Below are 26,669 nucleotides of genomic sequence, written 5' to 3'. Positions count from 1 at the left end.
CCTATGAGCATACTCAAATCTGCCTACTATTGATACTGTTAATAAACTTACATATGAGGTGTTTTATATGTCACAAGAAACATAAAACCTTCCAAAGAGAAACAAAAGTATGTGTTATCTTTTAAAACTCAGGTTTTGATGAATGCTGAAGTACAGCATAACCATTTATTATAGAATAGAAAGTCTCTGGTGTGATGTCAATAGTTTGGTACATAATAACACATTATTGTATGTAAGATTCTGCTTTGTGATTTTTCCATCTCCACTAAAACTCTACTGGGAAAAGCAGTATGGTCAGGCTCACAGCAAAGGTGATCCAAACCTTGGAATGGATACCAAAAAGACTCTACACTTTCCCTCTGAGAAAACTTTTAAGAGTGAAGAGGTTACCCTTCCTGGTGGACATGAGGTAAGTATTTCTGAGTTGAAGGGATGAGCTAAGCAAGTCAGCTCTGGGATTTCTAGATAAACCAGGCCTAAAGATGATGCCATTCATTCTAGTACCTAGGCAGGGAAGACAGACAAAAAGAGAAGAAAACCAGAAGTCAAGTATAAGAAACTGGAGTTCACCAAGCCATGCCTAAAGGAAGCAAAACCACTCACACCTTGTTGACTTTGCCAAAACACTGGCATTGAGTCTGCTTGGAAACTCAAGGCCAAGAAGCAAAGTCAGAAAACAAAGAACACGTGCTAGGTGAGCAGGTGCAAGAGAAGGAGTATTTAGCATTGATAAATACTAGTAGTTTTCAGAGATATGATTTGGAGATACCCTATCCTTGTGATTGTATTTTCTTTTAGATCTTATATTATGGTGCGTCTCTGTGATTCAAAGACAACAAACAATCTGTGGAAAGTGGACAAGATTATAAAAGACACAAATGATTACATGCGGTGCTTCAGTGATTTCAGGTCAGTATATTTTTGCGTGACATTGTTTCTTTTCTCCTCCATGTGGAAGGGAAAATTAACCTTGTCACAGATAAATCAATAAGTCTTCAAGTTGAAAGCAACTTAGGAGGAGGTCTACATATACCTAAATAATCAGGCATACGCATGGAATTCACAATTTTCATGTGATATAAGCCCCCCTTTTCAGAAAGAATGAGAAAATGATCACAGAAGAATTAGCCTTTGAGAGAGAAAGACTGGGGAAAAAAAATAGGAGGGGGAAATTGGTATTCATTAATTTGTGTTCACTATATACTTTCATGCTGGACTTCCCAAGCAGCACTAGTGGTAAAGAATGTGCCTGCCAAGAGATGTGGATTCAGTCCCTGGGTTGGGAAGGTGCCCTGGTGGAGGGCATGGCACCCATTCCAGTATCCTTGCCTGGAGAATCCCATGGACAGAGGAGCCTGGCGGGCTACAGCCCATGGGGTGGCAAAGAGTCAGACACGACTGAAGCGACTTAGCACAACACACATATTCATTCATGCTACACTCATATTTAATCCATATGAAGTCACTGCATTCATTCAGACAACACAGGACTTACAAGGGATGGGATGAAGGAGGCGTTAGGAACCTGGAGGGCAGAGTCCCAATCAGACAAGGTTAAAGGCTACAAACCATTTTCCAGACTTTCATCCAAGCAAACACCCATGAAATCAATAAGAAGCTCATACCTGTTTGCAGAACCACATGCCTCCTAGGTACAGCCAGCCTTATGGAACTGGAACCATAGGGGATGGTGACTTCCTCCAGAAATTCCCAGAAAGCAGCCCTGTTTTCTTTAGCCATGCTCCAGGGCACCCTGGAGTTCAATCCACCGTGATGACTGCCAACTCTGTTGCTCTTTGGCAATTTTAAAGTCAATTCTAGACTGGAAATTTCCTTACTACTTAAATATCCCTGTCAGATTAATCTACCAAACCCAGCAATGTCCCCAGTTCAACCAAAGACTTTGATTGGGATGCTCTCTAACAAATGTTTAGTGGCAGCAGCCGGAGAGGAATTTATGGTGTGGTATTCTCACAGGACTGGGAATGCAGGGCTAGTAAGATTGGGAATGAGTAATGCTATCATAGGTATTATGGGGAAAGACAAAGTACTGGAAAAAGAAGGTAAGAAAGGGAGAAAGGCAGAGAACCTGATTGATTCTGCCACTTGGAAACCCTCGTCAGGGAGCTGGGTCAGTTACTGATAGAAGCGCCAGGCAGCAAAGCCAAAAGGAAAAGGCTTTGTCTGGAGACCACTATCTTCTATCACGTTCAGTGGCTTTCTCTTCACATTGGAAGATGGTCCTTCTTTTTCATGTTCTCTCTCTATTAAAAAGATAGTCGCACAAACCCTTGGAGATAGCCATTTCCCAGAACAAACAATATTTTGAGGGAGATTAAAAAAATAAATAAAACTGCTAATGTCATTCAGTATTTTACCAGATTTCTTTACAGGACAGGAATTCTAAAAAGAAATATCAGAAGAGCTTATGAACCTATATTTAAACTTAGTTAAAGTTTAATTTACTGTGTCACTTCAAGAGAAAAAAAAAAAAACATTTGTTTTGAAACTTGAGCCATTATCCCTTAAGACTGCTATTGAAAGGGCAGCTGGATCTCAAGGGTAAGAAAAACTCTCTCCTTCTCACACTCAGCTGGAAATCAATCTTATTTCTTGTACTGTTACAGTGGAAAACTGTTACAGAAACAACTTGAAATTCTGTAACAGGCTGAACTATGAATTTTGATATCATGTGCATTAGAAAGAGGGGTTTAGAAGTTCTAGTCCCCTTTATCTGTTTTACCTCAGCATTTATCTGTGTAATCTCAAACTTTTCCACTCAAGAGCCAATAAAGCTGGGGATGGAATAGAGAAGATACACAATAAAATAAAATATATAATAAAAATTATGTCTTTGAATTCTTATCCTTTTTCTTAAAACATAAAAGAAGACTTACATATTAAATAAGGCTCGTTTATTTTCATTCTTCTGCATCGTTTCACTTTCCTTTCAAGTATTTATTCCAAGTCAACAATTAAAATCAACTTCAAGAAAATGTATCACATTTATGTTATAACTCTACATTATCCTGGGTACATATCTACCCATCTTAGTGCTAAAGATCTCAGATTAGTTTGAAGAACTTGTGTGTGTGTGTGTGTGTCTGTGTGTCTGTGTGTGTGTATGTGTGTGTGTGTGTGTGTGTGTGTGTGTGTGTGTGTGTTTCTATTCAGCCTGGATGCAAGGAGCGAGCACTATGTGTTCTTTGTTTGATGCTTTCGTCAAAAGTAACCTCCTTAGTATGTTACAGATTTATCATGAGAATTCAAAATCAAATTTTCAAAATCCAGTCTTGGCTCTTTACCTAAATATTGATTTAAACCAGTCTTACTGTTTCTACTCTGTGATCAAAGTTGGAAACACATCTTTCCCTACGAGCATTTCCTCTCAATGCTGGTGTTAGAGGCTCTGAATAGAAAATCTTTTGTCAGGCTTAGGAAATCTGCTGCCATCTATAGAATAATCATCATCCTCCCAGGAGAAAGAACCCAGGAACTTTCCTTGTGATGACTCTCCATGGCTAAAGAGATGGAATATATGGAATTAAATGTAAGATAAAGTTTGACTAGAACACAAAAAGCAGGCCCTGATACCCTGATCAACTAGCTCCCTCGGTTCTCTGCTCTGCACATAAGTCTCTGCAGCCCAAAGATGCCAGCTTCAGCTTTGGATGAGGTGTTCTACCTTCATGCTCAGCTTTCATTTTAGTTCCCTCTGGAAACTAATGCAAAATGAAAAGACAAAACTTTTCATAGATACACTGTATTTTTTAAGAAATCCAAACACAAACGACTGCATGCTGTATGATTCAATTTATATAAAATGCCCAGGAAAGACAGAATTATAGAGCCAAAAGCAGATCAGCAGCTGTGTAGGACTATGGGAATGCACAAGGATTAACTGCAAAAGGACAGAAGACAAATTTGGGGAGTGCTGGAAATGTTCTAAAGATATGACTATGGTGATACTTGGACAACCCTAGAAATCCAATTTAAAAAAATTGCTGAATTGCAGGCTTACAATGGATGAATTTTGTGGTACAGAAATTATATCTCAATAAAGCTACTTAGAGAGAAAATGCCAGTCTTTGGAGAAAATGGATGTTTCAATTAGACTTGTAATGATCTAAATATCATGAGAAATTTCTGGCTAATTAGAAATGTTTAAACACAGAAAAATAGGACATTGCTTAAATTAACTGAAAGTGATGCCAAGACAAGCAGAAAGCACTCTAAGAAGTTGTTGTTTATATCGATTTTTTATTTTTACATTTCTTTTTGTTGTTCATTTGTATGGAACATTTGCCTCTAAGAAATGGATTTGGGCTTTATTAGTTGGTCATCTTAATAGTGTATCTCCCAAGAAAGAAGGTTAAGCCAGCTAACACCTTTAAAAAACTTTAAAGGATGAAATAAACAAGCAAATGAAATGTAAACGACTACTTCCTTTTTTTGAGTTTGTTCCTACAGAAACAAACTAGCAAGGAAAGAAGCAAAAAATGAGGAGATAATACTGAGAATTATATGTACTAGATGCTTCCTCGAGTTGGTGATATCGGGTCGGCATCACCGACTCCATGGACATGAGTTTGAGAAAGCTCCAGGAGTTAGTGATAGACAGGGAAGCTTGGTGTGCTATCGTCCATGGGGTCACAAAGAATTGGACACAACTGAGCGACTGAAGTGAGATGCTTCATCAATCCAATTTTGTCTTCCTGCTTCACACAGAGACTGTATTTCTCAACTTTCTTTAAGATGGAGCTACATCTCACAAAATATGAACAGAAGGGATGTATGGCATTTTTAGGCAAAGCAATAAAACACACTGCGTAACCACCCAAGCTCTCTCTCTCTCTCTCTTCCCTATGGGTACAACTGGAAGTAAAGAACGAACCCCAAGGTTGCTGAACCCAAGTCATGAAAGAATCTTAGATGCCTGAATTATTTCTTTGAAGAGAGCTGACCAGGAGACCTGCTCAACTCGCATTAGACTTTGACCAAACAAGAATGAAATCTTTTCTGTTGAGACACTGAAATGTTGCGCCTGCCTGTTGTAGCTAATCGCCCTAACCAATTACCCAAGTTGCTTAATTATTACTTAATTGCCTTACCTATATAACATGCTGTAGGACACAAAAGTATATTTCTTACTTTCTTTTATCAACTGGTCCTATCTTTCTTTCACATCCATCTTTCCTCTTTCTCCTTCTATTCTCCTACTTCATGACTCAAGTTAATGTGCATTTCTCAGACAAAGGAAGAAATGTGTGAGTAGTATTCAGTCTGTCCCTCATTAACATCCTTCTTCAAGAGGTGGAATGTTTAAATAGGATAAGGTAAAAATAATAATCTGCCATTCTTTATTCAGAAGAACTAGAATGCATCTCAAGTCTTTGGTTAAAAGGAACGCATCTCAAGTCTTTGGTTAACATGTTACTTTATTACCAAGAGCAATGCTGTGCCCACCCTCCTATAAAAAAAAACAAAACAAAACAGAAAGTTCAACCCGATAGCAATAAATGCCAGGAAAGAAATGTCAGAGTTGGCAGCCACCTTGTGGATCACGAGCCCTGCTTTTATTTTCTGAAGTTTTCGGTAGTGGAGAAGTGCATTATGGTTGCTCTAACACTTTTTGTCTAGCCCTGAGAGTTATTTTCCCAAAACAACAAATTACCATTTCAATTCATTTTCAGGCTATTTCATTAGCCAGGTGCCCTTTCCTCCTTTTCTGCATACAGAACCAATGCAAGGAAAGAAGAAAGGACCTGCCTTGATCCAGAAACCACATCTCAGGCCACACTCAGCCCAAACCATCACCCCAGCCCTTCAGCTTGTCAACCCCAGTACCCCCAACTCCATCATCAAAAAAATAAAATAATTCAAATGAAAAACAGCTCATAAAACAGTAAATAAAATAAAGTCAGTTTTCTTTTTTAAAGAACAAAATGAAACTTGAGGGAAAACTTACTGGAGTTACAGTTTATCCTGATACAGTCTAGATGGGGAAAAATAAATGAAAGATGAAATTGCATCCTTCAAGGTAACAGCTGCAGACATCCAAAACAATCAGTCCACCCTTCCGGGGACAGACACACGCAAGAAATGTGGCCATTTTATATATATATATATATATATACAGTAGGCACAAGTTTAAGGGTGGGTGTATATGTACAGTATATTGTTTTGTAAATTGGATACATATATATATACACACACACACATATATATACACATATGTATAGAGATATATACTGGTATACATATATATCCACAATAGACGCCAAGTATGCTTTTTTTTTTCCTTCAAAAATCCTGTTGATCATTATTAAAGTATTTCAAACACAGACTTTGAAATATTATTTTTGTTAAACTTGGAAAATACCACAAAAATTTCCCCACCAAATGCAGGTTATATTTTGTTTCCCTCTATAATTGGTTTTTCTTGAAATTGCTCTTTAAAAGTAGCAAAAATACAATTTTTGTTTTAATATTCCAAAGATAATATCACCAGTCTGACATAGTGTATCATTTTTTCAAATTTTGTTTCTCAGGGCAGTATTTAACCCTTTCCCTTTTCCTAAAACCCATCTCCCTCCACCCTCTTTAATTCAGGCCCCAAATGCAATAGAAATTCACATAGGCAGACTTGCCTTTGTCTTCAGATGTAAGAAAAGGGTTAACACCACCTGGTCATTTCCTGTCATAAAATGGCCACTTGCAAACAGCTAACCGCACAAACACCCATCCCAGATTTTAGAGAGGTGGGGCCAGGTGCTGGGTACAAGGAGTTGTATGACGTTAGCCCAATTGACTGGGGTCTCTGCTGCGGTTTCAAAGGCCCCCAGACCAACCCCTCATGGAGCCCATCTCCGTCTTCCTGCCTGAATACTCAGACTGAATCAAGCGCCCACAGCATTCGAGGAGAAGGCGAGTTGGGTGCATGGGGAGGTGGTCCTGGGCACCTTTGACACCCGACCTATACCATCCTGTGACCCTGCATCTTGAAGAGAGAAAATCCCTTTAAAAAAAAGGTGGGGGGGAGGTGGGAAATAGAGGGAATGACAAGATGGCTATTTTTTTCCAGTTCTGGTCACCAGAAAAGGTATTTGGGGTCAGAGATCAGAGCATTTATCCTTTATTACTATCTGTTTGCAGCCATGGACACACGGCACAGAAGGTCAAGCACAGAGTTAACGGGCAGGTGATGGGCAGAATGGTCAGAGACGTGTCTCCGGTGCATTGTTAGTAGGCTGCCCATCTGACCCTAAGTTTGTTTGTTTTTTTTTACAATGATCAAAATTCCCATAAGAATGTGTTTAAAGCCAGATATTGAAAGGTAAAAGAAAAATGATCAAAGAGAGAAAATTAAGGGAAAAAAAAAATACAGCTAGAAACTGTGCTCTTCTCCTAGCTAAAGTTAACCCAGTAGTCTTGGAGGGCTTATGGACAGATAAGGCCACCTTTTAAATGTCCCAAAGTAAATCACTTTAAGCAAGTCAGTGTGAAAGAAACAGGTGGTGAGTGACGGGGCAGAATAAAACTACGTGAATCCGGATAGGAGCAATTTACAACACCCAAGCATTCTGCGGAAGGTGGGGGCGGGAAGCTAGTTTGTTCCCCAGAACATCTCTTGAGAAAAACCTGGGTTTGGTTTCGTGCGGTTAGGTTTGTCATGTGTCGTCAACCGCAACAGAAAAGTGGGAGCAAACAGCCCTGGAGCATCCCCTGGGAGGGGAGGGCGGGGCGGGGAGGGGGAGGGGAGGGCGGGGCGGGGAGGGGAGGGGAGGGGAGGGCAGGGCGGGGAGGGGGAGGGGAGGGCAGGGCGGGGAGGGGGAGGGGAGGGCAGGGCGGGGAGGGGGAGGGGAGGGCGGGGGGGGGGGGGGGAGGGCGGGGGGGGGGGGGGGGGGGGGGGGGAGGGCAGGGTGCGGAGAAGCAAGGTCTCAGCTGCTGGAGAAAGGCCCTTCCCTCCTGGATGCAAGAAAGAGGGAAAGCAGGTGTGTGGGCACGCTCCAGAGAAAGAAAGGGCAGGAGGGAACCTAAAGCAACACACCCAAGAACTTCAAACGAGAAGAAACTTTAAACTTTAACTTTTCTGCTTGGGTTTCTGTGCGGCTGAGGATCTCGTCTCTGTCAAGGACCTGATCTAGGCAGAGGTGTGGGGTTGGACTCATCTTCCTGGATTCATCCACGTGGTCCCATGAACTGAATGGCCTCTTTAAATCAGCATGAGGACTTGGAGCTTCCAAGACAGCAAACAGGTGGGTATGTTCAGTTGAGAAATGGAGAATGAGTTTGTTACCTTACTTGAAACATACGCTTGGGAAGAAAAATCTACCCCAGTCCCTTGTTCATAGGGTCTGAGAGAGTGGTCTTGCTAGTGAGGATGTACTTTTTAATGAAAAACGAGTCAGAAGAACTGTCCTGGCAAGGCAATCTCATTTAGAGCTCCATTGACAGCTTAAGTTCTCTCTCTGCCTGACCTTGGCATGTATTTGAGGGAGGTGGATGTGTGTATATGATGTTCATTCTGTTTTGGCTGTTTCTGTTTCATTTTAGTTGAAAAGGAGAAGTGTTATTTTCTACATTGATGAGCTTTGGTTTCAGCAAGGAAGAGATGACTGTTTCTAGGAGCTGTGGGCCTTCAATGATGGATACGGTAGACAGTAGTACTCTCTCTGCCTGAGTAACAGATAACCCATGATGACTGAGTAGTTTAGAAACATGGGTACTCCCACCACTGTGACCTACTTTCTCTGCTTCCAAAGAGAGAGAGAGCATCTGGAGAACCTGAATGCAAGTAACCAAGCTGTGTGACACTGTCTACAAGCTTCCGCCACTGAGGAAGGGAGGCCTGCATCTTGCTGAGGATTCTACAGGCCCATGAATGAGGCTGCACCAATGCTGATGGACTTGTTGGCTCCATTCAAACCAAGCACTCAGGCAAAAGATGCCTTGTGCACATGTGTAAAAGGTGACCATCATGAAACCAGTCAGAGGTCATTAAGTCCGTCAAATCATTGATCCACAGTATTGATCTTTGGAGGTAATGGATAACCCAGGATGATCAAGTAGTTTAGAAACATCAGTAGTCCCACCTCTGAGACCTACTTTCTTTGCTTCATGTCTAGCAAGCAATCATAAAAACATTTACCTGATTTATCTCACAAACTTACTGTGGGATTAAAATAAGGTTTTCTAAAATTGAAAAATACTATAATATTAAAATTGTGATTATAGCTTTTAATACTAAGAGATCAAGCTATGATTGGTCAATAGTCAACCTCACAGCTTTATAAAAATATGCTATGTTTAGCTGGACACTGTCCATGCCTGCTATTGCCACAGCTGCCATCTTCGGAAAGAAAGACCTTTGGAAAAGCCTAGTCTCCTTGACATTTAGAAGATATATTATAGCAGAAAAATACAGACATGTACATCATGAGCTTATATGTGTGAACAATTTGAAATAAATGGGAATATCATTAGCGCCTGTGCTAGAAAAGAGACATAACTTAAATGGAGGGAGGGATCCTCTACAAATAGTGCTGGGAATTTTGTACATAAATGAACACGCTGCTTGGAGATGTTTACTACTATCAAAAAAGGGGACCATGAATTCATGACTGGGAGAAAGAAAGCATTTATGAAGGGGTACACTCTGGGCAGGGAGGGCAACAGAACATTCAAACAAAGCCTGAGTATGGAGTGTGTACGTACACTTCAAGGAATTTAAGTTCAGTTTCCACTTACGGTTGAAAGAAAGCTATGTAATTGAAACTAGTCATTGTGGTGAACTGTACCCTTCAGAGGAAAAAGTCACCACTGTTTCTAGAGAAGCACAGTGCTTTCCAGGGTAGACTCTCTCTGTTTTGCCCACGATGCCTCAAACTAGAGGGAGGTACACTGATCACGTGCAGAAGGAGCCAGGAGGCTAGAGCAGAGTCTTTGAAAAATGCACATTGCCCAGATTTTCATGAGAGTTTAAAATGGAAAAATAATGCTTCTAGGAATACATCTGGAATTTATGACTCTGTGTGTGTGTGTGTGTGTGTGTGTGTGTGTGTGTGTGTGTGAAAGGGAGAGAGAGAGAAACTGTTCATCTTTCTGAATCATCCCCTTTTATCTCCCTCCACTTCCATTTTTCCTTCTAAGATGTGAGACCTTTCACAGTTGGCCTTCAAATTTTACAAAACAACATCTAAAATGGAAAAAAAAAAGCCATCTGCTTAAAGCCAATGTGCATTTCCCTAGAATCCCAAAGGGCTGAATATTCCTTATGTGTCTGGCTCTCTCTTACCTTAAAATAGATGGTTAAAAATTGACGCTAAGTCCTCTTTTCTGGGAGCTAAGTAGGAGGTCATATTTGTTTTCATTTGGGTTCGGGGAGGGGTGGTTGCTCTAGGTTTTAATTTTTTCTGCTGTTTTTCAGAGAAGCTGACAGCCGGCTCCTGGTGGTTGGTTTCAGGTATGCAGTCGGGTTGGGTGGTTTCAGGTGGGGAGCATGGTGCAGGGAGGGGAAGGTGGAGGGGACAGGGGGATGCCAGCCCTGTAGGCTGCTCAGTACACTCTGTTCGCAAGGCTGTTTGCTATGCGGGCCGCAGGCTTTGGGCCTTTGAAGGGTTGAATACCATCTTTTGATTTACCATGGCTGATGGTGGGGAGGACTGGAAACTCAAGAACACTCACAAAGATCCAGCAAAAGGAAAAACAAAATAAAACCCAAAATAACCAAACACACACGTACACAAAAGAAAAACCAAGAGACACACTGACAACAGAAATCAAAAGTGGTTGGAAAAGAAAAAGGGCATAGTATTATAAAAGCTGCAAGTTGGGGGGAAAAAAAAGGAGATACAACTAAACAAGCCACTGCTCAAAACAGTCTTCTGTGTCCTAGAGAATTTTAGGATTGTAGTAGAGGCACTTTTCAAGTGTAACCATTTACCTGACAGCAGATAAGATAGGTTTGGAGTTCCCACCTTCCCAGCAGGCCATCTAGGATTCTGGACCATCTTGTATCTGCTACATGTGTCCACCATGTCATCCTCACGCCTCTGACAAGCCATCCTACCGACATCTTTAGGAAGGAGTTGTGTATCTAAACATATTCTACATCCTCAAACCCATCACAGGCTTAGAAAGTTTGAACTCAGCTGTGTTAACGCAGGGCATTGACTCTACTGAGTAGAATCAACAGAAATAGAGATTGTTTTTTTTTTTTTTTCCTTGCAAAAACCAAGAGGTCCCCACTTTCCACAGTGTATTGATTAGAATTCAGTCAAGGTCAGTAGCCCAAAAGAATGTGAGGCCATAAAAAGAGGAATTTCCAAAGTATTACTCTAAGTAATTACAGTAGAAGAAGAGGTCCTTTCTCAATAAAGTTACAATTTGAAATCGCCAATTTTTCAACATGAAGGAAAACTGGATATGGATTATATGAGAATAGAGTAACTGTTAATAGTCTGACTTAATCATCTTTATAAAAAGGGCTGCTGAACGAGGGTAGGAATGTCTGGAAGGAAGAAGGAGATACATATCGGGAGACACACTGTTCTTCAATGTGTCGGACTCTAAACTCAGAGAATTTTCCCCCAGTGGGACCACAGAAACAATGCGCTTTGTCCTCCCTACTAGGAGAAGGTATAAGGAGATAGTGTTGTCAAGGCCCCCAGAACTTCCCATGTGATTGGTCCTTGTGGAGCTTCAAACAATGCATTTCCCATTCCACTCAGGTGGCTCTGTTCCCTCCAACACCACCCTCCCGTTTTGCTTCCATTTCCTGCCCTGGCCCCGCTCTCTAACTTTGACTGTTTTGAGTGGTGACCAAGGAGCTGGACTTAATGAGAATGGATTGATCAAAAGATGGACCAAAGTAGCGTGTTTTACACAAAGCTAAACGATTCCAAAAAACCAAGAAAGGAAACTTAGAAAACGAAACTTATAGTAAAGAAATACCACCACTGTCAGAAACCAGAAATTGACATCAAAAACCTCATGCAGAAACAAGGAGAAGGTATTTGTTGCTCTTGGGTTTTATCCTCGGTCTATTAAACAAGAGGTGAGCAGCTAACTTTCAAGAAACAAACAAAGAATTCAATCAAACCAATGAAAATCAGAAAAGAAAGGGAAGACAAGCCCAAACGGAGTGGCAGAGGGTACTTCATACGATACCTAAGTTAACCATGAGCTTGACACGCCCCCCATCGAGCTCCAAACGCAGGGTGTCCGCGGAGTCCCTGGAGGTGGTGGCCACCAGCAGCCCGTAAGCTCGCTGGGACATGAAGCGGAAGGACACGTCCTCTGCCTCGGTGTGCATGACCATGGGCATGAGGATCTTCATGTACATGCTGCCATCGTAGCTCAGGATGGATGCCTCTGCAGAGAAGAAATGAAGAGATGGTTAGGAGGAAGTATATCAGCGTTTGCCTTCGCTTCCAGGGTAAGCAGGGTAGAATGGAGATGCACCTACTTTGTAGACAAGTGGCTTGTGTTTGGGAGCTTCCCTGGTAGCTCAGTTGGTAAAGAATCCGCCTGCACTGCAGGAGACCCAGGTTCACTCCCTGAATCGGGAAGATACCCTGGAGAAGGACATGGCAATCCACTCCAGTATCCTTGCCTAGAAAATCCCATGGACAGAGGAGGCTGGCAGGCTGCAGTCCATGGGTCACAAAGAGGCGGGCACAGCTGAGCAACTAACACAGGGCTTGCATTTGCTCAATCTCCATTGCCACTTTTAAGCTAGATGCAGGCCCCTTAAATGCTGAGGGTCTAGTTCCTCTTTTGCGAAGGACATCTGGTAGCCTCAGTCCCTGCTCTACCATGCTCACCGACTTGCCAATGGCCTCAAATGAAATAATGGATGTGAAGTAATTCTGCAGAAGTGAAAATGTCCTCACAGATGCTAGTAATTGTAATTCTGGGCTTCCCTGGTGGCCCAGATGGTAAAGCATCTGCCCATAATGTGGGAGACCTGGGTTCGATCCCTGGGTTGGGAAGATCCACTGGAGAAGGAAATGGCAACCCACTCCAGTATTCTTGCCTGGAGAATCCCATGGACAGAGGAGCCTGGCGGGGCTACAGTCCATGCGATTGCAAACAGTCAGACACGACTGAGTGACTTCACTTCTTTCTTACACTGTAGATATGACAAAGCCAAACAAGACACTAAACAAAACTTGAGTCCTGCGAGTACTTCATGAAGAACCGGAGAGAGGAGCAGTTTATAAGCACCACAGCAAATAAACACGTACTTGCCAAGTGCTGCTGGGAAGAGGAAAGAACAGCAGCATAGCCAGGCCTCAGAGCATCCCTGGTGGCCAGGCCTTGGGAGAGTCTGCTTGGCCCATTCAGAGAAGATTGATAAGAGCCAGGGCTAGAATAACAACAAAAGCTAAGGACAGCTTTGAAAACCAGCCATTTTATTTTTATTCCAGTAGTACCTTTATAAGAAAAGGAGCAGCTCACCTTTTTGCCAATCCAAAAAACACTTTGCTTATGAACCCTCCAGCCCCTCCAATATGTTAGCTCGCTTAATGGCACAAGATGGGTCTATTATTCTTACTTTCAAACAGACAACCACAGCTCATGGTAGGGGGGGTGGGTATTATCATCCCAAAGTCACATAGTCTGGATTTTAATCCAGTATATCCAATAGCAAGTCCAGGGCCTGTTCTGTAGCATCACATTGTTCAAAATGTGAATCTGTGAATCATTCATTGAGCAAATAAGTTTACAGAACACGGGGCAAAAGCATCACTCACTCTCCCATGAAGCCTGGCATCACTGAGCTCCGTTCCTGGCATTGAAGCGGTCCTTGTTAAATATTTGCTGTTGCTAAATACTTGCTACTTTCCTACACACAGGGTCCCCTTGAGAGGAAACTGGTAACCCACTCCAGTATTCTTGCCTGGAAAAATCCCGTGAACAGAGGAGTTTGGCAGTCTACAGTCCTCGGGGTCGCAAGAGAGTCAGACTCGACGGAGCACACAGGCACTATGGAGGGCACAAAAGGTGAGGCAAAACACGATCTCTGTCTTGAAGGCAGATGCACACAAATAACCAAACTAGAATTCAAAAACGGCTAAATGACCCATCAAAGGTGTATCAATAAAGCCAGGTGCATTCAGAAGACAGAGGCTATAGCACGCAGGTGAGTCGAGCACAGGAGGAGTCTGAAACTGGTCTTGGTAGATGGGTGGAGTTTTTAATGAAAAGTGATGGCATCAGATTTGATAGGTAGACAAAACAGTGTCTCCATATATTAAAAAGAAAGAAATGGGGGAATGCTCAGAAAATAGCAAACTGTAACAGAAGCATCAAGCATATTTTGAGAATAGTTATACAAAGGTGCTTTGATGTTACAATGAAATCAACAGATTTGGGTAGATACTGAGAAGTAAATGAACGATTAACAAAGAGATAAACATCTTCTGTCTTCCTGTATAAAAGGAACAGGAACAGATTGGAGAGACTAGGCAGACCACATGGAAGGGTCTCAAAATAGTCTGTGTCATCATCATACCCCGAACCTTCCTTACACAACATACAAAAGGTGCATGAAAAACAGTATAAATATACCTGTCATCCCTGGGAATCAACCATCACCCAGGTAAAAACCATGACATGCTAATTGTTGTATATTACAATTTGCAAACTCTAAGGGTCACAAATAAAGGTGGGACAGTAACAGACACCATCAAAATGAAAACATATATTGAAGATTTGCTCCTAGATGAGAAGTATAATCTAAATTTAACACACACTCCAGATTTGAAAGAAACTTTTATCTCCTGAAAGAGCAGAATCAAAAGATCAATAATGATCTCTAACATTTATTGAGTACTTAAATGATTTGCTTGCACTTTCTAAGACTTTACATGCATTAAGATGGCATTTAATACTCACAAGCACATCACGAAGAAGACACTATTATTATAGTTTATAGATACCAGGTTGAACATCTAAATGGCAAAGCTAGAACTTAAATGCAGGCAGTCTGATTCTCACAGCTGTACACTTGATGATTCTGCCACATTTCGAGAGTTATACCAGAAGCACGCCCGTGTTTCTTAGCACCCAAAGTACATCTATAATGCTTCATGGCAGAGTGTAGTGTTCTTGTGTATTTGCACATATATGTGCATGTGTGCACAGATATATACATATATGCCATTATTTAAAGTTGTAATTTATGACTACACAGAATTACATAAACAGAAATTTCTGTGTTTGTTTTTAAAGAAGTTCACTGAAACTAGTATATTTTTTCATCACACACTGCAGCATGCAGAATCTTAATTCCCCACCAGAGATCAAACCCGCGCCCCCTGTGGCAGAACTGCAGTCTTAACCCCTGGACTGCCAGGGAAGTCCAGTGATACAAATTTCTAAATGATATCTTGTTATACATTACTATGCACAATGCTCTGCATGTCTTTATGATTATGAACACCATTAATTACTACTATGACTTTCTATTATAAATACCTACACTCAAGCACACTCCTTTTTAAAAGATGCGAAGGCATTTGGTGAGCCATGAAATGGTTGTTTGGATGCATTCAACTTAAATAATTCCAAAATTAATGGCCGAATTTATCCCTCTAGATATACGCAGTAAGAAAATATGCATCTTTATGTCAATATTGATAGTGTCAGAGAATAAATATAAGGTGAGTGCGTAGTTAAGCATCTAGTGGTACAAAATGAAGTATGGATCTCAGTGTAAATCTTTGTGTGTATCTTGGTGAGTGTGTTCTATTATTAACATAGAATTTTTCAGGGGAAGGTGATGAAGCATAAAATTTAATATAGAAATTAGCTGAAAATAAATTGCTTCAGAATTCATATTAACTTTCTTAAAATATTTCAAATAAAAGGGGCACCATGAATGGAATACTAATTTGAGGGGAAATGAGTCTAAAGAAAAAACGTTATCTAAAGTCTATCACATCATTGAGTATTGAAAGACTTCATCATGAAATGCTGAGATAACGATACTTATACAGTTCTCCTATTCTTTCCCTCTTTTCTGCTTTTATAACTTCCCTTTGTTTTAAGTGAATATTTAACATATTACGTTAATTTCTTTGATGATTCTTAACGATATAATTGGGCTTCCCAGTTGGCTCAGTGGTAAAGATTCTGTCTACCAATTAAGGAGATGTGGGTTCCATCCCTGGGTCAGGAAGATCCCTTGGAGGAGGAAATGTCAACCCACTCCAGTATTCTGGCCTGGGAAAGCCAATGAACAGAAGAGTCTGGTGGGCTAGAGTCCACGGGGTTGCAAAACAGTCAGACTTGACTTAGTGTCAGACTTGACTAAGTCACATGTGGCAGCAACAACTATATAATTAACTAACTAAAAGCTTCTTTCCTAGTGGGTGGTCTAGGGCTTGCAACATAAATCTCAGTTTATGAGAATCTACTTCCATTTCTACGAACTTAATTCCAGTAAGACATAGAAATTTTATTCTTGCATGCTCTCATCTCTGTCTCCTTTTTGTGTTATTATTGTTATTCATGTGATGTCTATATGTGTTTCAAACTCAAAAATACATTGTTATAGTTATTGCTTTATAAAAACTTCTGTCTTTTTACGAAGTGAAGCAAGGAGATCTCAGATATATTTATGGAGATTTTTAAAGTTAAGCTTATTTACCATCTCTGTCTCTCTTTCTTCTTGTGGATTCAAATGGCACCATCTGGTGTCATTCCCTTTCTCCAGCATAGCTTCATTCATTTTTGCGTTACTGTAAAGTATATTACAATTCTTTCTATATGTTATAGACCCAACAATACAATGTTATAGATTATTTTATGTAACTGCCTTTTAAATCAGTTAAAGAAGAAAGAAAAAGAAATGCTTAATTACACTTTTCATCACTACCTACACAGTTAGCTTTATTGGAAATCTCTGTTTTGTTTTGTTTTTTTTTTTTAATGAAGACTCAAATTACTGTCTACTGCCACTTTCTTTCAGTTTATACAACTTCTTTTAGTACTTCTTATATGGCAAGTATACTAGCAATGAAGTCTCTGCTTTTGTTTACCTAGATACATCTTTATTTCACTTTCACTTTTGAAAGACAGATTTTGTTTTTTTAAATATAAAATCCTTGGTTGTTGATATACGCCTTTCAGCACTTTTAATGTCAATGCACTGTCTTTGGCCTTCACTGTTTCAGAACAGACACCAGCTGCCATTCTTACTGTGATCCCTTGTATATGATGACTTGATGTATCAAGATTTTCTTTTTTAGGTTTCAACATTTCTATCATAATGAGTATGGCTGTGCATGAATTTCACTGCACTGATCCTATTTGAGGCTCACCAATGTGTAAATAAAAAGAAAGTAGGGAAAACCACTAGACCATTAAGGTATGACCTAAATCAAATCCCTTATGATTATACAGTGGAAGTGAGAAATAGATTTAAGGGACTAGCTCTGATAGACAGAGTGCCTGATGAACAATGGATGGAGGTGCATGACATTGTACAGGAGACAGGGATCAAGACCATCGTCATGGAAAAGAAATGTAAAAAAGCAAAAGGGCTGTCTGAGGAGGCCTTACAAATAGCTGTGAAAAGAAGAGAAGCGAAAAGCGAAGGAGGAAAGGAAAGATATTCGCATTTCAATGTAGAGTTCCAAAGAATAGCAAGGAGGGATAAGAAAGCCTTCCACAGTGATCAATGCAAAGAAATAGAGGAAAACAATAGAATGAGAAAGAATGGAGATCTCTTCAAGAAAATTACAGATACCAAGGAAACATTTCATGCAAAGATGGGCTCAATAAAGGACAGAAATGGTATGGACCTAACAGAAGCAGAAGATATTAAGAAGAGATGGCAAGAATACACAGAAGAACTGTACAAAGAAGATCTTCATGACCCAGATAATCACAATGGTGTGATCACTCACCTAGAGCCAGACGTCTTGGAATGTGAAGTCAAGCAAGCCTCAGAAAGCATCAGTACGAACAAAGCTAGTGGAGGTGATGGAATTCCAGTGGAGCTATTTCAATTCTTGAAAGATGATGCTGTGAAAGTGCTACACTCAATATGCCAGCAAATTTGGAAAACTCAGCAGTGGACACAGGACTGGAAAAGGTCAGTTTTCATTTCAATCTCAAAGAAAGGCAATGCCAAAGAATGCTCAAACTACCGCACAATTGCACTCATCTCACATGCTAGTAAAGTGATGCTTAAAACTCTCCAAGCCAGGCTTCAGCAATACTTGAACCGTGAACTTCCAGATGTTCAAGCTGGTTTTAGAAAAGGCAAAAGAACAAGAGATCAAATTGCCCATCCGCTGGATCATCAAAAAAGCAAGAGAGTTCCAGAAAAACATCTAATTTTGCTTTATTGACTATGCCAAAGCCTTTGCCTGTGTGGATCACAATCAACTGTGGACAACTCTGAAAAAGCTAGGAATACCAGACCACCTGACCTGCCTCTTGAGAAACCTGTATGCAACAGTTAGAACTGGACATGGAACAATAGACTGGTTCCAAATAGGAAAAGGAGTATATCAAGGCTGTATATTGTCACCCTGCTTATTTAACTTATATGCAGAGTACATCATGAGAAACGCTGGACTGGAAGAAGCACAAGCTGGAATCACAACTGCCAGGAGAAATATCAACACCTCAGATATGCAGATGACCCCACCCTTATGGTAGAAAGCGAAGAGGAACTAAAGAGCCCCTTGAAGGAAGCGAAAGAGGAGAGTGAAAAAGTTGGCTTAAAGCTCAACATTCAGAAAATGAAGATCATGGCATCTGGTCCCACCACTTCATGGAAAACAGATGGGGAAACAGTGGAAACAGTGTCAGACTTTCTTTTCTGGGCTCCAATCTCACTGCAGATGGTGATTGCAGCCATGAAATTAAAAGATGCTTACTCCTTGGAAGAAAAGTTATGACCAACCTAGATAGCATATTCAAAAGCACAGACATTATTTTGCCAACAAAGGTCCGTCTAGTCAAGGCTATGGTTTTTTCCAGTGGTCAGGTATGGATGTGAGAGTTGGACTGTTAAGAAAGCTCAGCACCAAAGAACTGATGCTTTTGAACTGTGGTGTTGGAGAAGACTCTTGAGACTCCCTTGAACTGCAAGGAGATCCAACCAATCCATCCTAAAGGAGATCAGTCCTGTGTGTTCATTGGAAGGACTGATGTTGAAGCTGAAACTCCAAATACTTTGGCCACCTCATGTGAAGAGCTGACTCACTGGAAAAGACTGTGATGCTGGGAGGGATTGGGGGCAGGAGGAGAAGGGGATGACAGGATGAGATGGCTGGATGGCACCACCAACTCGACGGACATGAGTTTGGGTAAACTCCGGAGGTGGTGATGGACAGGGAAGCCTGGTGTGCTACAGTTCATCGGGTCGCAAAGAGTTGGACACAACTGAGTGACTGAACTGAACTGAATGTGTATATTAATGTTTTTCCTCAAATTTTGGAAATTTTCATTCATCAATTCTCTATTTTTTCTGTCTTATCTCCCTCTCACTTTTCCATGACTGCCATCATAGATATGTTGGTACACTTAATGATGTCCCATATCTATCTGACACTCTTTTTCTTCACTTATTTTTCTTTCTTCTATTTAGACTTTGTAATCTCTATTGATTTATCTTCAACTTTGCAGATTCTTTCTTTTGCTAACTCAAACTTATTGTTGAGCCCCTTAGTGAACTTTTTATTTGGATTATTGTACTTTTAGATAGTTGGAAAATACATATACATAGGTCGGTAGGGATAGAAACAATTTCCAAATGAGGGAAATTTTGGAGTTGGAAAATATATAAATAAATATATAATTTTAATCTCTTTATTAACATTATCTATTTGATAAATCACTGTCATCTTATTTTGATTTAAATCTTGCACAGTTTCCCTTAATCCCCCAAATTCCCCTTGAACATATTTATAATAGCTTTGGTGTAGTTTGTCTGCTAAGCACAACATCTGAGCAGTTTCTGTTACCTGTATGTATCTCTGTATATGATTCACACTTCCCCTTTCCTTTGTATGTTTCACGATTTTCTATTGAAAACTGGACATTTTACATCACAGACTGTAGGCAGTCTGGAAACTACTCTCCCCTCCTTGACTACCACCAGGGTTACTTCCTTCTCTTTGTTCATCAGTTTATTTGTTTAATGATTTGTGTGTGTTAGTCGCTCACTCCCCAGCCACTGCAGCCCTCCAGCCTCCTCTGTCCGAGGGATTTTATAGGCAAGAATACTGGAGTGGGTTGCCATATCCATTTCCAGGGGAATCTTCCCAACCCAGGGATTGAACCCAGGTCTCTTGCATTGCAGGCAGATTCTCTACCATCTGTTCAGTTCAGTTGTTCAGTCGTGTCCAACTCTTTGTGACCCCATGAATCGTAGCACACCAGGCCACCATGTCCATCACCAACTCCTGGAGTTCACTCAAACTCATGTCCATCGAGTCGCTGATGCCATCCAGCCATCTCATCCTCTGTTGTACCCTTCTCCTCCTGCCCCCAATCCCTCCCAGCATCAGAGTCTTTTCCAATGAGTCAACTCTTCTCATGAGGTGGCCAAAGTACTGGAGTTTCAGCTTTAGCATCATTCCTTCCAAAGAACACCCAGGACTGATCTCCCTCAGAATGGACTGGTTGGATCTCCTTGCAGTCCAAGGGACTCTCAGAGTCTTCTCCAACACCACAGTTCAAAAGCATCAATTCTTCGGCACTCAGCTTTCTTCACAGTCCAACTCTCACATCCATACATGGCCACTGGAAAAACCATAGCCTTGACTAAACAGACCTTTGTTGGCAAAGTAATGTCTGCTTTTCAATATGCTATCTAGGTTAGTCATAACTCTCCTTCCAAGGAGTAAGCGTCTTTTAATTTCATGGCTGCAGTCACCATCTGCTGTGATTTTGGAGCCCCCCAAAATAACCTTTGACACTTTCCACTGTTTCCCCATCTATTTGAAATGAGTGATGGGACCAGATACCATGATCTTCATTTTCTGGATGTTGAGCTTTAAGGCAACTTTTTCACTCTCCTCTTTCACTTTCAGCAAGAGGCTTTTAGTTCCTCTTCACTTTCTGCCATAAGGGCGGTGTCATCTGCATATCTGAGGTTATTGATATTTCTCCAGGCAATCTTGATTCCAGCTTATGATTCCTCCAGCCCAACGTTTCTCATGATGTACTCTGAATATAAGTTAAATAAGCAGGGTGACAATATACAGCCTTGATGTACTCCTTTTCCTATTTGGAGCCAGTCTGTTGTCCCATGTCCAGTTCTAACTGTTGCTTCCTGACCTGCATACAGGTCACTGGCTAAACTAATTCTGTGACATATTTTCCCAGCAATGTGAAGGTTCTGATGTCCTTGTTCAGATTTTTTTTCCCTTTTTTATTTTTTAGCCTGTTTCCCTAGGTGTTTTTCTTGGCTCAGTATAAGCCACTTACTGCTCAACTATTATACTTAAGACCCCCTGGCCAGTTATTTTTCATCCATTGTCTGTTGGATTTGTGCGACTTGGAGGCTGATTCACAGCTCAGGAAGTTTAAGACTTTGTCTCATGTTCATCCCGGGAGTAGCGGTTGGAAGCTGCCCCTCCTGTCAGTCTTGGGAACATGCACATTCCTGCGGCCCATCTCACCAAGGATAAATGTAGTTTTACCTTTAAGCCTAGTTCCTGAAGAGTTTCCCCTGATAATAAATGTAGCTTATCATTCATTCAGTTGAGAAACTGTACTTAAGCCCCTTGAGCCAATAGGCTTTCCCCCTTACTGATGGAGGTATATGTACTTTAGAAATACTTTTAAGCCTTTCCCATCTCCTCCTCTAATTAATGTGAGTGCAGCAAATATGTACAACCATCTAGACTTTGACTTTCTCTATCTCTGATTCTTCTCACTAAACGTCTGCCTGGTCTGCCATTTCACTCATTGCTACTAGTATCATATATCTATCTGTCCTTTCAGAATTGCTAGTGACCAAAATCCCCATTATTTTCAAAAGAAAATAATGAAGAAGTTTACCCATGAACTACTCTAATCCTTGTTCTAAACAGTCAGGTGAATAACATAATCATACACATCTCAGTGTTAAATGCACTATATCTGATTTTCTTAGATACCATCATGCTATTTTTTAACTTCAGAGTTAGTTCTTTATATTAAGAACAAAATTTTGGTTTGAAATTTAGGTAATCTCTTTGTTGAAGGACTGCTTTTCTATTTCAGAGATTCAATTATCTTGTCTGTCCTCTATATCTCTTAGTTTTCTTATGATGGATTTAATCTCTTTGACTTTTCATCAGCACTCACTGTGATGAGCGGAGGCTTTTCCTTCTGTCGATACATCAATATTTAGCCATGTATCCTCTGCCCTCAGGTTGTTACTAATTATTTCAATTAAGTTATATGATCACATTTGGCTCTCAGATGTGCCACATACAATCCCCCTTTTCCATTCACTCTGTTTTTTTACATTTTCTTCAAATTCTTAAGCTGTTGTTTGTTACCCATTCATGTCTGATTCTTTGTTGACCTCATGGATTGCAGCACGCCAAGCTTCCCTCTCCCTCACCATCTCCCAAAGTTTGCCCAAGTTCATGTCCATTGCATTGGTGAGGCCATAGAGCGATCTCATCCTCTGATGCCCTCTTCTCCTTCTTCCCTCAATCTTTCCCAGCATCAGGGACTTTTCCAATGAGTCAGCTGTTTGCATCAGATGACCAAATTATTGGAGTTTCAGCTTCAGCATCAGTCCTTCCAACAGAGCATTCAGGGCTGATTTCCCTTAAGGTTGACTGGTTTGATCTTGCCATCCAAGGGACTCTCCAGAGTCTTCTCCAGTACCACAGACCAAGGCATTTCAATTCTTCAGCACTCCACCTTCTTTATGGTCCAGCTCTCATAACTGTACATATAGCCTTGATTATACAGACCTTTGTCGGCAGAGTAATATCTCTGCTTTTCAACACACTGTCTAGGTTTATCATTGCTTTCCCGCCAAGAAGCAAATGGCTTCTGATTTCATGGCTGGAGTCACCACCCACAGTGGTTTCGGAGCCCAAGAAGAGGAAATCTGTCTCCACTACCATCTTTTCCCCCTCTATTTGCCATGAAGTAGTGGGGCCAGATGCCATGATCTTAGTTAGTTTGTTTGTTTGTTTCTTTGTTTTAATATTTAGTTTTAAGCCAGCCCTTTCAGTCTCCTCCTTCACCCTCCTCAAGAGGCTCTTTAGTTCCTCTTCACTTTCTGCCTTTAGAGTTGAAGCACCCACATATAGGAGGTTGTTGCTGTCTCTCCCACGTATCTTGATTCCGGCATTTCTCACCATGTGCTCAGCATATAGATTAAACAAACAGGGTGACAGCAGACAGCCCTGCCATGCTTCTTTCTCAATCTTGAACCAATCAGTTGTTCCACACAAGGTTCTAACTGTTGCTTCTTGACCCACATACAGGTTTCTCAGGAAATGGGTAAGATGGTCTAGTATTCCCATCTCTTTAAGAGTTTTCCACAGTTTATTGAGCTCCATATAGTCAAAGGCTTTGGCGTAGTCGATGAAACAGAGGTAGATGTTTGTGCTGGAATTTCCTAGCTTTCTCTATGGTCCAAAGAATGTTGGCACTTTGATCTCTCGTTCCTCTTCCTTTTCTAAACCCAGCTTGGACATCTGGAAGTTCCTGGATCGCATAATACTGAAACCTAGCATGCAAGACTTTAAGCATGACCTTACTAGCATGGGAGATGAATTCTTACAGGATTAATTAAGTTCTCTGACAATAGTCTGCAGTGCAAATGAGCTACAGAGTATACAGCCTGTGAGAAATTTTTCTGCCCTTGGGTTTGTTTTCGTCTAGATCAACTTCCTTCAGTTTTCTAAGCTCTATCTATTTTTTAAAATCATATTTGCTGCTGGTTTGTATTTGCATGTCTTACCATTGTCTTTCTTGCCCACACTCAGGTGGCTCTGTCCAGAGTTTCTAGTTGTTCAGATATAGTTTCAGTAACTTATTGCTTCTCAAAATCAAATACAACTTAATGGCGTCATAATTTTAGTTCTATGTACTTTTTTTCCCTGTAGGTTGAGAGATGGCAATGTGGAAGGAAGTGGATGGGAGAAATGAAAGGCTCAATCAAGACCGTGTGTAACCATCATTTAGCTTGCAGGGCTGTGTGTCATTTCTGAAGCCTTGTTAATGTCCTATACCACCTACTTGAAGAGTGCCTTCCAAGGCCGTGGTGGTGGGTGGTGGGGGGATGATACATTAGGACTTGTGATCCCTTAAGCCTGGTGACTTCTCTCTTGATCCGCAGTCCTATTTTCTGTTTCTGCTACATGCATTTGCCTCCCACAGCCATTCCCATTATTCTTTAAAGGCAGGACCAGATAAGAATATCTGCTCAGTCTATTTCCTTCCCTCTAAAGGCATTTTAGAAAGATTTCTCAACTATTTTATTTTTTATGATCTAAACAGTACTACACCTGAGGGCCATAAGCAGGGTTGGCAGCCTTATCATGGTTGACCAGTTCTCTTGATTTGACTTCAGAATCATTTCTCTTGCTCCTATTGTTTGAGATCTATGACACGGAGTTGTGCTTCATTCCTTACTTGGAGCTAATGATTATTTTGCTAGTATACTCTTTCCTTTTTAACTTGAAAGAGGGAGTTCTGGCAGGCAGCTTTCCCCTACCATCCCCCTAGAGCTTTTTCAAAATCAAATCATTACATCTAACACCAAAGAAACAGATATGAAATAATCGAAGCAGCATTCTTTAATATTATTACAAGTATATCTTGTTTTGATGTGATGAGGTCTTCAGAGGCGAAGTGAAAACTATAGGGAAAATGAACTGTAAGAAGTGAATGGTACAGAAGTTCTTGCTCACACATACGAGGAAGTGACACCACTTACATTTCCTATAGTCCTAAAGGAGAAAGCCAGACCGGTAGGCACAGATAGGGAAGAGATAAAACAAAAGTACTAGACAACACAATTGATGTGAGGCCCCTTGACATCAACACAGTCCTATGAATAATTAGCAAAATGTGCTCTCATGTAGTCGACTTCCCAGGTCTCACTTTGCACTTAGCATATCAAGCAGACTTGCTAGTACTACCCACTGGCCCTTAAGCCATCTACTGTGGAAAGAAAGTACTTTCCTGGTCAGCCTTGTAAGCGAAGCACCAATAAACTATCACCTTCCCCCCCCAGGTTCTCTTTTCATACCTTCAAGACCTCCTCCTGCTCACTCCTGCAGCGAATGGCCTCGTACAGTCCCCAAGTATGTTTTATTCTAACCAAGCTTCCAAAATACACAGATTGCTTCCTCTCTAACCAAACTGGGCCGATCTTAAACAGTGTGCAAATCTATGCAGGAATGCCTGCCAGGTTCTAATTCTGTATTTTGCAGCAGCAGGAGCAACACAAATCTCTAGCTCTGAGCAGACCCAACAGTAGCCAATAGTTCCAGGGAATCATAACTGTTACGAGGTGATCTCCTCCCTCTGGTGGACAAGGCTGAGAAGAACTAACTTTTCACATTCTCGACATCATGTTGCCGTTATAGACACTCCGACTGCCTTCCCATCCCCAAACAATTAAAGCACCCTAAAGCCATGACAGAAATTTTGATGGATGTTTTCTACTTTAAGAAAAGAAAGTAGGTATATTTGCATATTTTAGTATTCAAAAATTAAAAAAAAAGAAATCCTGGTTTGTAGGAGGCATAATTTCAAGAAAATGTTCATTTGCTCAAAGAATTCATGTAGCTTTATCTTAAAATTTCCCACTGAATTCAAAATGTGACTTAATTTATAAAAATTTAACATAACACAGTTCTTCAAAAGAACTATATCCACTGCTTACAGTAATATTCGCTCATTCATTCAATGACTAATATCTAACGTGTGCCAGATAAAATGACATGTGTTACAGACACAAACAGGTACACTGTCATACTACAGAAAGAAAAAAGCTAGTGTTCATAGCAGCACTGTTTGCAGCAGCCCAGACGTGGAAGCAACCTAAATATCCATCAACAGATGAATGGATAAAGAAGATATGGTACATATATACAATGGAATATTACTCAGCCATAAAAGGGACAAAACTGGGTAATCTGCAGAGACACAGATGGACTTAGAGACTGCCATACAGAGTGCAGTAAGACAGAAAGGGAAAAAAACAAATGCCTTATACTAACGCATACATGCGGAATTTGGAAAAAATTCTACAGATGATCTCATTTGCAAAGCAGAAACAGAGACACAGACATAGAGAATAAATATATGGATACCAAGGGGTAAAGGGGAGGTAGTGGGAGGAACTGGGAGACTAGGATTGATTCATATGCACTATTGGTACCATGCAGATAACTAATGAGGACATTCTGTATAGCACAGGTGATTCTCTCTCTATATATACGTATATATGGCCGATCCATTCTGTTGAGCAGTAGAAACCAACACAACATTGTAAAGTGGCTATACTCCAAATCAGCACGACACAGTAAAGCAATTATTCTCCAATTAAAACATACATCACTTATTTTAGAGATTTACATTTTAAGGTGAAGATAAAAAATTACTTTGAAAAGAAAAAAAAAATGCTGAACAAAGTGTTGTGGGAATTTAGCACTTGCATCTATACCTTTACC

At 40.7% G+C, this 26,669-nt stretch overlaps 1 protein-coding gene and 1 long non-coding RNA gene across 17 annotated transcripts in view; one reads left to right on the top strand and one right to left on the bottom strand.

The window, feature by feature from the left end:
- NRXN3 (neurexin 3) overlaps positions 1-26,669 on the bottom strand; it is a 1,842,793-nt gene that overhangs the window by 1,130,644 nt on the left and 685,480 nt on the right. For 8 of the 15 annotated variants that reach the window (XR_009601311.1, XM_060418434.1, XM_060418439.1 and 5 more), the window contains 2 exons: positions 12,172-12,375; positions 5,969-5,995 (listed from right to left, as the gene is read on the bottom strand). Coding sequence is in view for 13 of the 15 variants with exons in the window: in XM_060418434.1 (XP_060274417.1) it covers positions 5,969-5,995; positions 12,172-12,375 (231 nt within the window). In the remaining 2 variants the exon portion in view is untranslated. The remainder of the gene's footprint in view (positions 1-5,968; positions 5,996-12,171; positions 12,376-26,669) is intronic. The other 7 variants (XR_006060480.1, XM_042252805.2, XM_042252802.1 and 4 more) reach the window with 1 other exon arrangement.
- LOC121820012 (uncharacterized) overlaps positions 7,916-26,669 on the top strand; it is a 31,477-nt gene continuing 12,723 nt past the window's right edge. Inside the window, exons 1-3 of one of the 2 annotated variants that reach the window (XR_009601312.1) lie at positions 7,916-8,258; positions 8,557-10,465; positions 13,863-14,010. This is a non-coding gene — a long non-coding RNA (uncharacterized LOC121820012). Of the gene's footprint in view, positions 10,466-13,862; positions 14,011-26,669 lie in introns of both variants that reach the window. The other variant, XR_006060481.2, reaches the window with a different exon arrangement.

Source organism: Ovis aries, chromosome 7 (assembly GCF_016772045.2).
Source record: "Ovis aries strain OAR_USU_Benz2616 breed Rambouillet chromosome 7, ARS-UI_Ramb_v3.0, whole genome shotgun sequence".
Classification (NCBI taxonomy): Eukaryota; Metazoa; Chordata; class Mammalia; order Artiodactyla; family Bovidae; genus Ovis; species Ovis aries.
This window is presented reverse-complemented; position numbering and strand designations above follow the sequence as displayed.